Below are 17,098 nucleotides of genomic sequence, written 5' to 3'. Positions count from 1 at the left end.
GGTATTGTTATGTGACATTTCTGGTATCATCTTACTAACTTAGCAGTTCAGGTATTGTTATGTGACATTTCTGGTATCATCTTACTAACTTAGCGATTCCGGAATCATGATGTGTGGTTTTTGGTATCATCTTACTAACTTAGCACTTTAGTGATTGTTATGTGACTTTCTTGGTATCATCTCACTAACTTAGCAATGTCGGAAGTACTAAGTGTTTTCCCGTCTTACTAGGCCTCAAACTAACATTAGGGGGCGTCACGGCCGAACCATATGACCTACACATCTGACCTTTGGCATGCATAAAGTAGATCAGCTTTGGATCAAGTCTGCCAAGTTTTATGAATGTGACCCTTACGAAAGGCCTACAGTGACCTCTTGAATTTGCTATTATCGGCAATGTTAAGTGAATGGAGACAACACACCTCTCATTAGACAGGCCATAACTTCAGGTAGCAGTGACCTAGGAAAATGATTAAAAGTGCTCCTGATACTAGACAGTCTGCTCCTAAATGTAATCTATACATGTCCATTAAAATTATGCCTCCTTAATTTGAAACCAACGCATATTTTATCATTAGTGGCTGCACTTTTTCGACTAGGCCTCAAACTAACATGTGGGGGCGTCATGGCTGAGCCGTACGAGCTAGGGGTCTGAAATTCGGCCTGCACAAACTAGTTATACATATGAATAAGTGTGCCTAGCCTCATGAACGCAGCACTTAGCAAAGAGCTATAGTGGGCCGTAGAATTTGCTAAGTTGGGCAATGCAAGTCAATGGGGACATATGAGAGAGTAGGCCGCAAACGAACATGAGGGGCCGTAACGGCCCAGCCGTACGAGCTGCAGGTCTGAAACTCGGTGGAGACATACTAGACGGATGCCTGATGAAGCACTTGCAGCATCATTAGTGCAGACCTGGCCAAAAAATTTCTACAATGTTTTTAATATTACAAAACCAACTTTGTTAGTGATATTTCCGGAAACATGCGTTTTCCGGTTTGACTAACTTAGCAACTTCGAAATTGTGACGTGTGTTTTCTGGTATCGTCTTACTAAGTTAGCAATTCAGGTATTGTTATGTGACTTTTCTGGTATCATCTTACTAACTTAGCGATTCCGTAATTGCGATGTGTGGTTTCTGGTATCATCCTACTAACGTAGCACTAAGTTACAAACCCAGAATTGCGACATGTGTTTTCTGGTATCATCTTACTAACTTAGCAAGTCCGGAATTGACGTTTTCTGGTTACATTTCACTAACTTGGCAACTTCGGAATTGCGACGTGTCCTTTTCACTAACTTAACTTCATTTGATTATTACAAACCGGTAAGACAATATGAATTGTCTAGTGACCAATATGCAAAACAAAGAAGTCAGACACTGATTTAACTTAACAACCTTTTATTACACTTAACAGCATCTTCATTAAATCTAATTTGGATGGACTGGAGCAGTCGGCGCCAATGCATCCTTACGCCTGAAATTTAAACAGACAGCAGACAAACATCAATCACCAGCGACAGCAACCATAACATAAAGTAATAGTAGTTGCAGTAGCACATTAAGTTTTTCAATGTCTTAACTTACTTTTCTATCTTCTTCATATAATAAGAGATATCGCGCAGGTTAAGCTTCACCTCTTTCATCGCAGCTAGCAGATGAGGATAGCCTTTCGTATAATGACGGAGCTGAAAAGTAAGCATTAAATCAGTTTAACCTTTTTAATTTTGAACAACCAATGAAATTACATGAGTGTTCTTACAATGTCCTCAGGAATTGGGCGAGTCCACATGTCAAGGCAAATATCGGTCAGGATGTAATTTAGTTTTTCAACTGCTGCCTTTAATGAATCAGAAGAAACATATCTTTAATAACACCATACACATTGATATATATATGCATGTTTGTGCGTGTGTTTGTGTACAATGCCTCACCAGCTTGCATTTTCATAATCTCACAGATATTCTCAAGGTATTGTGATGGTACAATAAAAAACTTTAATATATGTTTTTAGTTTTACCTGTGTATCTATCAGTGACAAATTATGATTACTTACTTCACGCTCTTTATTTTTGCAGTTCTGCGCAGACGCACTTTCTTTTCCTTGTTTGTAAATTTTACTGGTTGCCCTTGCCATGATGATGATTATCCTGGAAAAGATTAAAGTTAGGCTTTCCTATCTCATCCATTGCAATATATGACACTACAGAAGACAAGCCACCATAAAGTCTCTTAGCATTCCCGGAATGTCATTATCTAGCTTTCTAGCTTTTAGCTTCATAGCACTGTCAGAATTTCGTTATAGCATTTCCAGAATTGCGTAATCTAGCGTGAAGCTTTATAGCATTTCTGAATTACGTCAAGAACCTTCTAGAAGTTTCTAAGCATTTCCAGGATTCCGTCATCTAGCTTCAAGCTTCATAGCACTGCCGGAGTTTCGTTATAGCATCTCCAGAATTGCGTTATCTAGCGTGAAGTTTCATAGCATTTTTTAATTACAGCAAGAACCTTCTAGAAGTTTCCAAGCATTGGAAAAACATCAATAGACTTGATTGCAAGTCAAATGCAATCACATTAATATGCCGCTTCACGTTTCTGATCTTCATTAGCCTACCAAATGTTTCTCAGTCACCGTATTAGACGGGCACAGCATCTCGCTTACATTTAAACATTTTAGTCTAAGCATTTCACTCACAAATAAACAGTGAGATTGATTAAAACTGCTAAATTATACTAATTTTTTTTACATTACTTACCAAATAATGCTTTGAACAATAAAGCTTGCAGCCAGCTTTTTGATGTTGTTGTGAGGTGAAAAAGTACCGAGACTTTTATACTGAACCACCCTCTCACGTGACAGATTTTCGCCCAATGAATACCTAAAGTCTATAAATTGATTTACATATTACGAATAAATCATTAACAAAACCATAATTTAATATTGTGACCATCAACTGACCGTGCACTTCCGCAATTACACTTAAAACATTTTTTGTAATATTTCCTGAACTGTTAGTAATGCCCTGTCAGACCTTTGTGGTGATAAAGTTCAAAAATAGTGCAAAATTCACAAAGTGTGAAAATTTGTGACTGACACATTTTGGAATTGCGAAGTGTCTTTCTGGTATCATCTTACCAACTTAGCAACTTTGGAACTGCGACGTACCTCTTATGGGTTCATTAGACTAACTTAGCAATTTTGGAATTGTGATGCGTGGTTTCTGGTATCATCTTACTAACATAGCAGATTAGGAATTATGTGACTTTTCTGGTATCATCCTACTAACTTAGCAACTTTGGAAGTGTGACATGTGTTTTATGGTTTTATTACACTTACTTAGCAACTTTGGAACTGTGATGTGTGCTGTCTGGTTTCATTACACTAACCTAGCGATTCCGGTATTGTGATGTATGTCTTCCGGTGTCATCTTACTAACTTGGCAACTTTGGAAGTGTGACGTGTGTTTTCTGGTTTAATGACATCTATTTATATATTTTACTTTATGATAAGGTATCTATCTGTCTATCTATCTATATATCTAATTTCATTTTTATTTTTTCAAAGGAAACATGGGTCGTAAAAAGGTGCCTTGCCCATTGTGTCACGTATCCTATATGAATGTGACAGTACATTTAAGAGATGTACATAACATTGCAAGCAGCAAGGAGCGAAAGCTCCTCGTTTCTTGTAAGACGGGCCGGTTTGCTGGTCCACTAGACTGCCCAATCACTGATTGTCCTGCAAAACAATTAATTCGGCTAGACAAGCACCTGCAACTAAATCATGATATAAGTGTTGAAGAGATTAAGACCACGGTTCACCAAGCCAAATGTGCTGCTGCCAAAAAGGCAGTTTTAAAGCACAGAAGAAACAAAGGAGAAAGATAATGAGATGGAAATAATGAAGCGCCGAATCGAGGAGCTTGAGTGCCGCCTTGAGCAATTTGAGGGGCCGAATCGGGACAAATCAGGCGATAGCCTAGTAATGCATAAGATCTTCTTCTTTGGTAAGTATAATAATGATTATGACATTTCTTATATCATGCAGTCAATTTAACCTGTAGTTGATGTCATTGCTGGCGATGCCTAATATCTTTCTTGTTTATTTCAGTTCATAACTATCTGAAATCTTACAGAAACGTGAATAAAAATGCTAACTAAATCCATAACCTGTATTCTTTTCAAAATGTTAATTGTTGGAAATATTAAAGTTATTAAAATTAGGTTAAACTGGTAAAAAAGTAAATCATGTCACCTTTGTTTTACCTGCATTGGGGGCGTCATTCCGCTGTCACCGGAAGATCGCTATTCACATTATAAATAGCCTCATTACAGATGGTTAATTTTGTTCCTTTCTTAGATAAAATTCTTCCAGATTATAAGGAGAGCTTATTCCGTGTTGGTGACAACAGGAGAAGAGCTCAAAATATGAAGCAGGAGTTAAATTATGTCAATGGCTTCATCAAGTTCATGTGGGGCTCTTCAATGAAAACAGCACCTGGTCACCTGAAATTTCTTAATGACCACAGTAAATTAATTAACTGGGTGAAGGATTTGTCACAAAAATTTAAGGTCACGACCTGCAGAAACTATCTGCTTTCAGTTTGCAAGTTTTTGCAATTTCTCATTGATAGACGGCCAACAGCTGTACGCCTTGGCCAGAGAATTTTACAGGGTCTGCTACGGCATTTAAAAATGCAAAGAAGTGCCATAGCTAAAGAAATTGTAGTGCACAGGCAATGTGTTAAAGATTATAAAAGAAAGAGGATGCCTACCAGAGACGACCTATGTGACCTCATCACGGAGCTACGGAGCAGAATTCCAGATGCTCTTGGTAAGCGGGCAGCCTGTGACCCCTGCAAATTTCTTAAATATGTAAATCTCAATTGCATAATTTCTGGTATTGTGGGGCTGCGTTTGTTTAATTAGCTGCCCATTGCTATGTCACGATGTCACATATTTGTTAAATGCAAAGGACACATGTTGTGCATTGTGTGCTGTGATGTGTTAACAATGACCACTAATCACTAATTTATAAAAAAAAAATTATAGAAATTATTGTTCATATAATGCAAAAGAATGCTTGCTAATGTCTTGTAAGTACCTTGCTCTGTTTTGGTCACAGATGCACTCTCTGAAGACCCGAGTAACATTAATATAAGGAACAAGACCATAGGGGCGTTGGCAACATATATATTTGTCTGCACCGGGCACCGTGTGAGTGTTTTGGTCAACCTCACAACGGTTGAATTTCGTGAGTGCCAGGTGATCGATGATCAGTATGTCATCAATGTGAGTACCTAAAAATTAATTGACATTGTGCTCATTTTTAGATCATGACATGACATAAAGTGACTTGGGACAGCTAAGTTGTAAAAGGTAGTATATAAACAGAAATTAAATGTAATTAAATTATTCAACTGTGTAACCCATGGATACCCAACTCCAGTCCTGGGGGGCCGGAGCCCTGTGTAGCTTAGTTCTTTCCCTGTTCCACCACAAATGATTCAGCTCAAGAGCTGTGTGGTAATTAGCACAAGGAGTTGAATCAGGTGTGTTAAATGAGGGGAAACCCAAAAATGTGCAGGGCTCCGGCCCTCCAGGACTGGAGTTGGGGACCCCTGGTGTAACATGTAAGTGATGTTTGTTTTGACTACATTTACCTGCTGTTTTCCACCATGCTTAGTAACACATTGTCCCATTCTCAAAGGTCTCCAGCCACAAGACATCGGCCTCATTTGGGAGGGCAAAAATTGTCCTCGCTAGCAGGGAGCATTTTTGGATACAGCAGTTTAATGAAATGAGACCAAAACTGCCAGGATACTGCTATAATCCTGTCACCTTATTTTTTTCATCGTCTGGAGAGCCACTGAACAAGCTCTGTGATCTTGTTCAGAAAGTATGTCTTGATTGTGGGATGCCCAGGGGATTCGGCGTTACGGACATCCGGTCCGCCGTTTCGACTTGTGTAAGTCTTCATTTCAAGCGATGTTAATGTGCAATTTCTGATTTGCGAGGTATGTTTTCCTGTGTTGTCTAACTAACTTAGCGATTTCTGATTGGCGACCTGTCTTTTCCGGTTTTGTCTTACTCACTTAGCAGCTTCGGAAGTGCGACGTGTCTTTTCTGGTTTCAGTAGACTAACATAGCAAAGTCGGAGCTGTGACGTCTCATTTCTGGTTTCATTAGACTAACTTAGCAGATTAGGAACTGTGACGTGTGTTTTCTGGTTTCGTCTTAACTTAGCAGAGTTGGAACTGTGACGTCTCATTTCTGGTTTCATTAGACTAACTTAGCAGATTAGGAACTGTGACGTGTCTTTTCTGGTTTCATTAGACTAACTTAGCAAAGTCGGAACTGAGACGTGTCATTTCTGGTTTCATTAGACTAATTTATCAGATTAGGAACTGTGACGTGTCTTTTCTGGTTTCATTAGACTAACTTAGCAAAGTCGGAACTGAGATGTGTCATTTCTGGTTTCATTAGACTAATTTAGCAGATTAGGAACTGTGACGTGTCTTTTCTGGTTTCATTAGACTAACTTAGCATATTAGGAACTGTGACGTGTCTTTTCTGGTTTCATTAGACTAACTTAGCGGATTAGGAACTGTGACATGTCTTTTCTGGTTTCATTAGACTAACTTAGCAAAGTCGGAACTGAGACATGTCATTTCTGGTTTCATTAGACTAACTTAGCAGATTAGGAACTGCTAAGTAATTTCTGATTGGCGACGTGTCTTTTCCGGTTTTGCCTTACTCACTTAGCAATTTCTGATTGGCGACGTGTCTTTTCCGGTTTTGCCTTACTGACTTAGCAATTTCTGATTGTCGCTGTGTCTTTTCCGGTGTTGTCTAACTAACTTAGCAATTTCTGATTGGCAATGTGTCTTTTCCGGTTTTGTCTCACTGACTTAGCAATTACGGATTTGCAACATGTCTTTTCTGGTTTTGTCTTAACTTTACTGGCCGTAGTCATCAGTTTATCTATCTTGTTTACAGGTACAGAGAAGCCTGCCCGAAGAGCAGCGCCGACTGGTGGCCCAAATCATGTGCCACAGTGTCGAAACGGCGGACCGGTTTTACGTCGCCGAACCTGAACTGCATGATCTTCACCGTGGTCGCGCTCTACTTAATGATGCCTTGGGCATTGGTAAAAAGAAGGCTACCATGCAGCCAATGAAAAGTAATAAACGTTATTCGAGACGGCTGATTGACTCTGATGAAGATGACTGTCAGGAGGCAGTTGTTTTGTCAGAGCCAGTTCCCAGTCAGCTTTCAATGGAAGTTGTTGCCTGTGAACATGAGGAAGAAGCAGGTAAATGTCAGTTATAGATAATTGTAAAAATAGTAATTATGATGTTAACAATGTATGTCTTTTCAACAGATATTATCTTCATGCCTGTTGATGCTGGAGAAGAAGTGGTCGAGGTCGGACAACAAGAGGGAGAAGTGGAGAGAGATATGGATGAAGTGCAGGAAGATATGGAGCAATGGGAGGCAGATATGGATGAAGGGGAAGAAGATATGCAGGAAGTGGAGAAAGATATGCAGCAATGTGAGAAAGATATGGAGGAAGGGGAAGAATATATGCAGCAATGGCAGAGCGATATGGAGGAAGCAGAGGAAGATCAGGAGGAAGTGGAGAAAGATGAGGAGGAGGAACATAACATTGATTTTAAGTTTGTTATTGATAGTGACAAGGAAGAGGAAGTTAACCATGAGGTAAGTCTAAACAATATCTTGTACCAGTAAGGGAAAAAGCATAATGATCTCTGTTGACTGCAATATACTTGCCTATGTAAAATTTGTAATCTGTTAACTTTATTGTGGCAGCTTCCCAGTCCGCTACCGAAATATGTGGAAGACATAGAGGGAAGGGTGAGGCTCGAGATATTTTTTTAAATAGGTGTGATATACAGAAAACATTTATGTTGTTATGAAAGACATGCTATCTGTGTTATATTTCAGAAATTAAGATGTAGAAGAAGACTTGTTTTTCCAGAATCCCTAAAGGCAATGGTGAGGCAGAAGTTTACTAGCTACTGGAACCAAAAAATTACAACACAAATGGTAAGTACACTTTGATTATTGATATTTATAAACAGTACATAAGAACATAAATTTACAAACGAGCATGGGCCATTTGGCCCATCAAAGGTCGTTTGGAGATAACTAATAGCTCACAGTTGTTTAAATCTTATCTAGCTCTGATTTAAAGGAACCAATGGTTTTAGCTTCCACTACAATAGCAGGAAGACTATTCCATACTCTGACTACACGCTATGTAAAGAAGTGCTTCCTCAAATTTGTTTTAAAATGTTCTCCCGCTAATTTCCACTTATGGCCACGAGTTCTAGTATTTAGACTAATATTGAAATAGTCATTTGGCTGAACAGCATCCAGACCCGTTAGAATCTTATAGACCTGAATCGTATCCCCCCTTAGTCTCCTTTGCTCAAGGCTGAACAGATTCAGTTCCGTTAACCTCTCCTCGTAAGACATTCCTCTAAGACCAGGAATCATTCTCGTAGCTCTTCGTTGCACCTTTTCTAAAGCAGCAATGTCCTTCTTGAGGTATGGTGACCAAACCTGCACACAGTATTCTAGGTGGGGTCTTACCAAGGAATTATATAAGTGTAACATCACCTCCCTTGACTTAAACCCCACACATCTAGAGATATAACCAAACATTCTGTTCGCCTTTTTTATTGCTTCCCCACATTGGCGAGAGTGGGACACGGAAGCATCAACATACATACCGAGATCTTTCTCGTAATCAGCTACCTTTATTTCAGTGGAACCCATAAAATATCTGTACTGTATATTTCTGCTCCCTGCATGGATTACCTTACATTTATCTGTGTTAAATTTCATCTGCCAGGTATCAGCCCATTCGCTAATTAAATCCAGATCCCTTTGAAGCCTCTCTGCTGCTAGATTAGTATCTGCTACCCCGCCCACCTTAGTGTCGTCTGCAAATTTAACCAGTTTACTGTATGTATTCGTGTCAATATCATTAATGTAAATTAGGAACAATAGTGGTCCTAAAATTGAACCCTGCGGTACCCCACTATAAACGGAGGCCCACTGTGACATAGTGCCTCTAATAACTACTCGCTGCTTCCTATCAGTTAGCCAGTTTTTGATCCAAGCTGCCACAGTTCCTAAAATTCCTGCAGCTTTAAGCTTTAACAAGAGCCGTTTGTGGGGGACAACATCAAAGGCTTTCTGGAAATCTAAGTAAATCACATCATAGGCCTTTTTGTGATCAATTTCACTTGTAGCTTCCTCAAAGAACTCAAGCAGATTCGTTAAGCAGGATCTACCTCTCCTAAATCCATGTTGGCTATCCTTCATAATGTTATTTGCATCTAGGTAATCTACCATTTTCACTTGAATTATAGCTTCCATTATTTTTCCAGTAATGCTAGTTAAACTGATTGGCCTATAGTTTGCTGGATTACTTCTATCCCCTTTTTTGAATATGGGTGTTATATTAGCATGCTTCCAATCTGATGGTACCACACCCGCAGATAACGATTTCTGGAATATTAAAGTCAAAGGTTGGCTAATAATATCCCTCATCTCTTTCAAGACTAAAGGTAAGATGCCATCAGGCCCCTGCGATTTATTTATTTTGAGTTTAGCTAGGCTTAGTATCACATCAACCTCAGTTATACATATATTGGTCATAGATGATGCTGTATTCGTATTAATTGGTGGTAAGTTACTTGTGTTCTCTATTGTGAACACCCTTGAAAAATAATCATTAAACTCGTTTACCATATCAATTTCGTTATCAATTATAAGGCCCTTACTATCCTGCAAATTAGTGATTTCAGCTTTTAGTGCTCTCTTGGAGTTAAAATATTGTAAGAAACCTTTACTGTCATGCTTAGCCTCCAATGCAATTTTTCTTTCTACATCCCTCTTTGATAGCCTAATGTCATTTTTTAACTCTGCCAGTAGACTTAGATACTACTGCTTGATTTTGAAATCATTAGTTATTTTCCAGTTGTGGAACAGAGCCCTTTTCCTCCTGACTTTATTCTTAATTTCCTTAGTAAACCACCTTGGTTGTCGTTTCCTAGATTTAGTTTTGCTGGAAACAGGTATGAAGTCCTCTTGCACTTGCAACAATGTGCTTTTGAAAAATTCCCATGCCTCTTCAACTGTTTTGCTATTTAACTCTGTCCAGTTTATAGTTTCTAATTTCCGTCTCATACCATTAAAGTTAGCCTTCCTAACATTGTATACTTTTAATTTAGACTTTGCTCTTCGGACACTAAAATTAACCTCGAATTTAACCACGTTATGATCACTACCGTACAATGGGTCTAAAACCTCTAATTTTCCAATCCTATCCTGGTTATTACAAAAAACGAGATCAAGAAGGGCTTCTCCCCTGGTAGGAGTATTAACAAACTGAGTAAAAAAACAATCCTGTACTAATTCCACCATCTCAAGTTCATTTACAGAAGAGCCAGAGACTGTGTCCCACTGTATCCCAGGTAAATTAAAATCACCCATAACCACCACATCATTTTTATTACTCATAATCCTGATATCATCATATAATATTCTGCTTTCCTCTACAGCTACATTAGGTGCCCTATAACAAACCCTGACAATAAGGCCATTTAAATCTTTAGCATCGAGTTTGATCCATACAGCTTCTGAATTTTTATTTTTATCAGTGAGATCCCTTGCCTGCAAGTTTTCTTTTACGTATACTGCAACACCACCTCCCTTCTTGCCTATCCGGTCTCTACGGAACAACGTATAACCATCCATATTATATTCATCACCATCATTGTCACTCATCCATGTTTCAGTTATTCCTATAATGTCATAATTGTCTGAAGAAATTAAAGCCTCTAAGTCATTAATTTTGTTTCTAATACTGCTAGCATTGAAATACAGACCACTAATGGTAGGCCTTTTACAGTGTCTACTTTTAATATTTATTTGGGCTTTCCGTCTCTCCCCACATAAATTCTTAAGTGACCTCCCTGCCCCCCCAGTCCCTAGTTTAAACATTCCTCAACTATTCTGCACATACGCCTCCCCAATACACTGGTTCCCCTATGGTTCAGATGCAACCCGTCCGGCTTGAACAGGTCCCACCTGTTCCAGAAGGTCATCCAGTGCCCCATAAACCTGAACCCCTCTTTCCTACACCACCATTTTAGCCACGCATTTAATCCCCTTATCTCAGCTAATTTTGCCTGACTTGCACGTGGCACGGGAAGTATTCCAGAGAATACCACCGTGGATGTTCTGCTTCTAAGCTTATCCGCGACTTCTATAAATTTATCTTGCAGAACAGCCCTTCTGCCCTTTCCTATGTCATTGGTGCCAACATGCACCACGACCACTGGGCCAAAAGCCTGTCCACTCGATCTGGAAGGTCCCCTACCTGGGCACCAGGCAGGCAAGACACCGTACGGGACCCTCTATCACGGGTGCACACATAACTATCTACACCTCTTATAATTGAATCACCTACTACCACAGCCTCCCTCCTACTGGGGCTAGGTGGCTCCTTGGTGCCCAAGGGCTCACCTGCCTCCCCAGTCTCTTCCGGCTCTAAAGCCGGAAGCACCTGAAAGCGGTTAGAAACCATTACTTCAGGTGATGCCGCCTCTGTGAACTGTGTACAAAAGTTACAAAAGTTTAGACGTGCTCGAAATGCCTATATATGACTTATTTGTCATATTTTGTTTAATGTTATTTACACAGAAAGGAAGGTTAGATAACTGTTTGATAAATAAAAGTAGCCTACTTTACTTTACTATTAGTGTTTGTATTTTGTGTAAAATATTACATTTGGCCCGCGGTCCTCCGATAGATTTTCATTTTGGCCCACTAAGGGAAAATGTTTGGGCACCCCTGCTCTAGCGTGAAGCGTCATAGCATTGCCGTAATTATGTTATAGCATTTCCGTAATTGCATCATCTAGCATGAAGCTTCATAGCATTGCCAGAATTCCGTTATAACATTTCCAGAATTGCATCATCTAGCGTCAAGCTTCATAGCATTGCCGTAATTTCATTGTAGCATTTCTGAAATTGCATTATCTAGCTTTAAGCTTCATAGCATTGCTGCAATTACGTTATAGCATTTCCGAAATTACATTAACCTTCTAGAAGTTTCTAAGCTTTGGAAAAACATCAATAGACTTGATTATAAGTCAAATGCAATAATATGCATAAGTACCTGCACGTTTTTAATCTTCATTAGCCTATCAAACAATTTTCAGTCTATTTGATGGGTGCAGCGGGTTAATAACATTTAAAAATTATAGTCTAAAGGTTTCACTATGAGAAACGGTGAGATGGCTTAAAACTTATTGTAGAAGACTAAATGCTACTAAAGAAAGGTTTTACATTACTTACCAAATAATGCTTCTAAAAGTTATGCTTGCCAGATGCACGTCTAAACAGCTTTACAATGTGTTTGTGAGCTCGTAAAAAATTACCGAGACTTTTATACTGAACCACCGACTCACGTGACCAAAGTCTATGAATATATTTGCATATCATGAATAAATCATTGACAGATATGTTTCATTACAATAACTTTCTGGCCTTAGCAATTTCGGAATTGCGATGTGTGGTTTCTGGTATCATCTCACTAACTTACAGATCTGGCCATTAGAAATGCGTCTATTTTCACGCGGCATCCTGCAATTCGGCACGCGTGATCACGCGGCACCCTGCAGGCGCTTTTTCAGATTTTTTTAAAACGTTGTTGTGCTTCATATAATATCCACCAGGTGGCGCAAGGAACATTCTCTAGCCAAACACCATGGCCAGCTCTAGGGGGCGCCAGCGCGGGATCTGACAGAATTCTCGCGAGACCATTTAAATAACTCCGCAAGTTTTTGTCATATACACATTAAAAAAACACCCTCAGAAACCTTCTACTTTCCAAATATATATAGGTAGAAACTAAATATATTTTTACAGCTTCGTGATACGAATAGAAAGAACAAGAGTGACTGACTTAAGCGTCTGCGTCTCGAAGCAGCTCTGATCAATTTAAATTTTTTAATAAAATTTTGATCAATCTGATCAAAAGAACAAAATGGGAAATCGGAAAACGAGCCATTATCCGTTTTGTCGTTTTGGTTTTGGAAACAAAAACTGATAAATACGAGTGGTTTTCCGTTTTTCTTGTTTTGGTTTCACATTAAAAACGAATGAACGAATGATACACGGATTCTGCTGCTTTGCCTCTTTCTCTCTACTATGAATGTGGGGATCGGTGGATTGTCATTCCCTGTTTCACTGCCAGGATTAATTGTATAGAGCGAGGGGTTTTATTATTTCTGTGTGTTTTAAGACTGTTTTTGGGTTGGGACGCCATTAGGGAGGAAGGGAACTTTGTGGTGGCATTTTGTATTGTGTGCAGCAGCAGGGCGCTGGTATGTGTGCCTGGAACCCTGTCAGCACAAGTACGTCGGCAGCATGTGGCTCAGTGGGCTAAGGCTGTGTGCCTGAAATCACAAGGTCGCCGGTTCAAACCCAGCCTTAGCACGTCTGTGGCTCCTTGAACAAGGCTCTTAACCCCCAGCTCCCTGGGCGCTGCTACAGGTGGCTGCCCTTCGCAGACAACTTACTCTGCAAAGAGCAAGTTCAGGGAGGCGTAAAAACAATTTCCCCACGGGGATCAATAAAGTATCTGTTATTATTAATACGTCGCATAAACGGCGGATGGTCGCAATTAGATCGCGTTCCATTACGAAGCATTGCGTTTTACTCGCGAAAACGTCGGATCGTCGCGGTGTTGAAAAGCGTTGCTTGCTTAAACGTCGGATCGTCGCTTTTAAGTCGAAGGTCGCTTTTTGGTAGGGAAAACTACGCATCACGTCGGATCTTTTTTAGAAAAGGGTTTGACCCTGGAAGTAGTAATATTACTGTAATAAAATTATTTAATGTAGTAATATTACTTGTCATATAGGGCATGGTATGATTTACATAGCTATTTTATATACTGGACATTAAATGTTTCTTATTATCGATAATTATGTTTAAAGATATCCTGTTTATATGACTGTATTTTAAATAAGAGTGTGCACTTGCATGTGTTGGGTTAATTTGCAGAACTAATTTTTTGTGTTTTGTTGATGTACTTCCAGACCTAAAAGGCAATTTGCCTTGTTGGACAGTTCTCCACTGAGGAAACGTCCCTCGGCTTACTCTCAGAGCGGGAATACTTTTAACAGAAAGAGGAAATTATCGTTCCTGCCACCACCACCGACACCTCCACCTCGACCTTGTCTCACACACCACTTCCAAGGTACAAAGACGAACATCATTTTACTGAATTACTCTGTTACATAATCCAAATGCTTACCACTGTTTTGTTTCTGTTTTATCCTCAACAAAAGCAGATCTAGTTTCTCCGGGACCATCCAACACACTGAATAGTCACCCAGAGACTGAGGGAGAATCACTGGAATACACCAACATGCAAACATTCAGGGAACAAAGTTAGTAACATAAACTGCATAACTTAAAAAAAAAAAAAACTTATATTAACACAGTAGAAAATGTGCACGTAAGATGCGTGCAATGATATGGTAATCTGTTTCATGTGTGCGCTTGCACAGGAATTAAACACTGAATTATACGCCTACAGAAAGAACATCCTCTCCGGCTGTCCCACACCCTCTGCACCTGTCAGGAGAACAAAGTAAGATTCCAGAACAATCGTGTTTGTTTGTTTTTATGGAATTGCTATTTGTGTGAATGAGAGGTAACTTAGAGAGTGCAGTATTGCACTCAATCACAAAGAATCAGAATACGATACAAGATAGTAATTATGATCACTTAGGGTTTTAGAGTAATTTTTTACTGTCTTATTCTTACAGATAGTCCTTCGAGGACTCAGCTACCCACGGGGCAGCTTGTACCGAGTCAATGCACACGTAAGTTGTAAACAAATCTACATCCACATCTGTCTCGATGTATGTCTAAATATTTAATGCTGTATTCTCTATTGTCCTTACAGCGACCGAGAGGATCCTCCTGCAGATGTTGGGGGAGTTGCAGAGCCAGGTCCAACACATGACTGAAATTGTCACCCAGATACCTACCTTGTTGGGTTACAGTCCTGGAAATGCACCATTAACAACGGCAAGTGCACTGTACAAATTGCTTTATGATCTATTTTAATCAAATTATTTTAGATTGATTTTGGAAATGTTTATTTTTTTTCCTAGTATAAATAATAGTTTCAAGGTGTATAAGTTTATATTTCATATCAATAACATTTGAGTGAATTACTATTAACTCAATTACAGAGATTTTTTAAATACTTTGCGATGTAGCTTACTAGATTTACTGATTTTTGTGCACACTGTTACCCAGGTCTTTCTATAAGAATCTATTATTTTTTTTAGTGTGCAGAGGATGGGAGATTTCCACTGCAAGACACTGAGGACCTGAACAACGTTGAAATGCAGTTGGAAAATGTTGAATTTAAGAACAAACTGGTATGATTATGGTTTAAGAAAACTACCTTGTACATAGATAATACATGGATACTAAAATATAATATATACTTATATACATACACATACATACACTACCCAAAAGTATGTGAAATTTTGTATAACCAAACATCTGTTGTCACCTCCAGGTATCCAAACTGTCACTGGCTGGGGGACAAACACTGAAGAAAACAGTCTGGATGATCTGTGGGAAGGTGTTTGATCCCCAGTTGGCTGTGCATCTTAACTGGTGTGGCAGAGGGGATAAAACACCAATGAAAAATACAAAAATCGTCAATGTGATTATTCGTAAGTAAAACCAATGTTTAACCAAAATTAAAAATCGACCTTTTGGGATTTTTATCCTTATTGTTTGAACACAATATGGGTTTAACCTCCCCATGCATGCTACATAGTTATTTCCCATGGTTTTCATTGATTTTAATGCCCAAAGTTGCTTTTCTGTCAGACTGCAGGTAAAAATTGAACCATCAAATTCTAAAGGGATAACCTGTTTATGATTAGACCTTATTAAATGGTTAATGTCAATGTAAGTGACCGTTGTGTCCGTTCTGTTTTTTAGAGTCTGCATTATGGAACGGCGTATCAGCGACGTGGCGCCGACGTACTTGTGCTGACTGGGGAGTTGTAGTGTTTTTGTTCCAGGCTGCCATCTTCTGCCTGACTGCTTAACCTTCTACCCTGTGTGGACCAGCCCAGAGGTTTTAATTTGCCGTGTGGATGGTGTTTTATTGTGATTGTTAATAAAAGACTGTAAGTGGAGTCACGTCTCTTGCTGCCTTGTATAACGGACCTGAGTGCCTTTTTGGAGTTTTACTTAGCCTAGGAACTATTTCCCTGGGCGCAATTCCCAGGGTGGCGTAATTGGTGTCTTAAGGGGTGGTTCCCCCAAACTCTGAGCCCAGCGCTGCGACACAACATTCATTTGGATAAATAAATAAGAAAAAGCTAACTTGTAACTATTTCTGGCTCCTTTCATTGAATATGTAGCAACTTTCATGTGTATGAATGAGCCATTGTCACCTGGCCACGTCCCTACCCCCCTTTTATGGCGCTGATGGGGACGTACTGTATCTGGATCGCGTTTCACCGCTGCGCTGTTAATCAAATTACCATGCGAATACGATCTGAATACGCACTAATGCGGCTATTTAGAATGTGAATAGCGATCTTCAGGTGAGAGCGGTACTACACGCCCCCGATGCCGATTTAACCCAATTTTAAAAACTGTAATACTTCCGACAATGGACGTTTTGAAAAGGAGACAGATTACGGATTTAGCCAGCGTTTTTTTCATGATTGTACAGATGTAAGATTTCAGCGAGATATAAACTGAAATAGACGCGAAAACTCGACGACGATGCACTGGACCCCCAAGAGTTAAACAATGCAGTTAATCCCTTTTGCTGGCCAAGCATGGCTGAAGCTCAATCGGTGGCAAGGCCACTTAACTTGTCAAATGGTACAGTAATTCAAATTTGTTCATTGCCAAAACAACTTGCTCAAACAAATCATCACCTTTGGTATGGCAAGCAATATGGCTTGCAAAGACAGCAATGCCTCGGTCGTTTCAAACT

General features: G+C 39.5%; 1 protein-coding gene and 1 long non-coding RNA gene across 3 annotated transcripts; one reads left to right on the top strand and one right to left on the bottom strand.

Moving 5' to 3' along the window:
- Positions 1 to 1,385: 1,385 nt before the first annotated feature.
- LOC140578411 (uncharacterized) lies at positions 1,386 to 12,451 on the bottom strand. Its single transcript, XR_011982575.1, has 5 exons — positions 12,400 to 12,451; positions 2,058 to 2,151; positions 1,764 to 1,841; positions 1,589 to 1,689; positions 1,386 to 1,478 (listed from the first exon to the last, which is right to left on the bottom strand). It is a non-coding gene; the product is annotated as an uncharacterized lncRNA (long non-coding RNA).
- Positions 8,048 to 16,283, top strand: LOC111838791 (uncharacterized). Of its 2 annotated transcripts, none has more exons than XM_072698957.1 (9): positions 8,048 to 8,071; positions 14,145 to 14,305; positions 14,400 to 14,498; positions 14,648 to 14,701; positions 14,880 to 14,936; positions 15,020 to 15,144; positions 15,411 to 15,503; positions 15,650 to 15,809; positions 16,084 to 16,283. In XM_072698957.1, exons 3-9 carry the CDS (start codon positions 14,477 to 14,479, stop codon positions 16,191 to 16,193), a joined length of 621 nt encoding a protein of 206 aa, XP_072555058.1. In that variant the 5' UTR covers positions 8,048 to 8,071; positions 14,145 to 14,305; positions 14,400 to 14,476; the 3' UTR covers positions 16,194 to 16,283. The 2 variants fall into 2 exon arrangements, with proteins under 2 accessions (XP_072555058.1, XP_072555057.1); XM_072698956.1 differs by having other exon boundaries at positions 14,397 to 14,498.
- Positions 16,284 to 17,098: the final 815 nt, after the last annotated feature.

Source organism: Paramormyrops kingsleyae, chromosome 14, assembly GCF_048594095.1.
Source record: "Paramormyrops kingsleyae isolate MSU_618 chromosome 14, PKINGS_0.4, whole genome shotgun sequence".
In the NCBI taxonomy this organism is placed as follows: Eukaryota; Metazoa; Chordata; class Actinopteri; order Osteoglossiformes; family Mormyridae; genus Paramormyrops; species Paramormyrops kingsleyae.
Note: the sequence above shows the minus strand (reverse complement) of the source record. Positions and strands in the feature narration are given on the sequence as shown.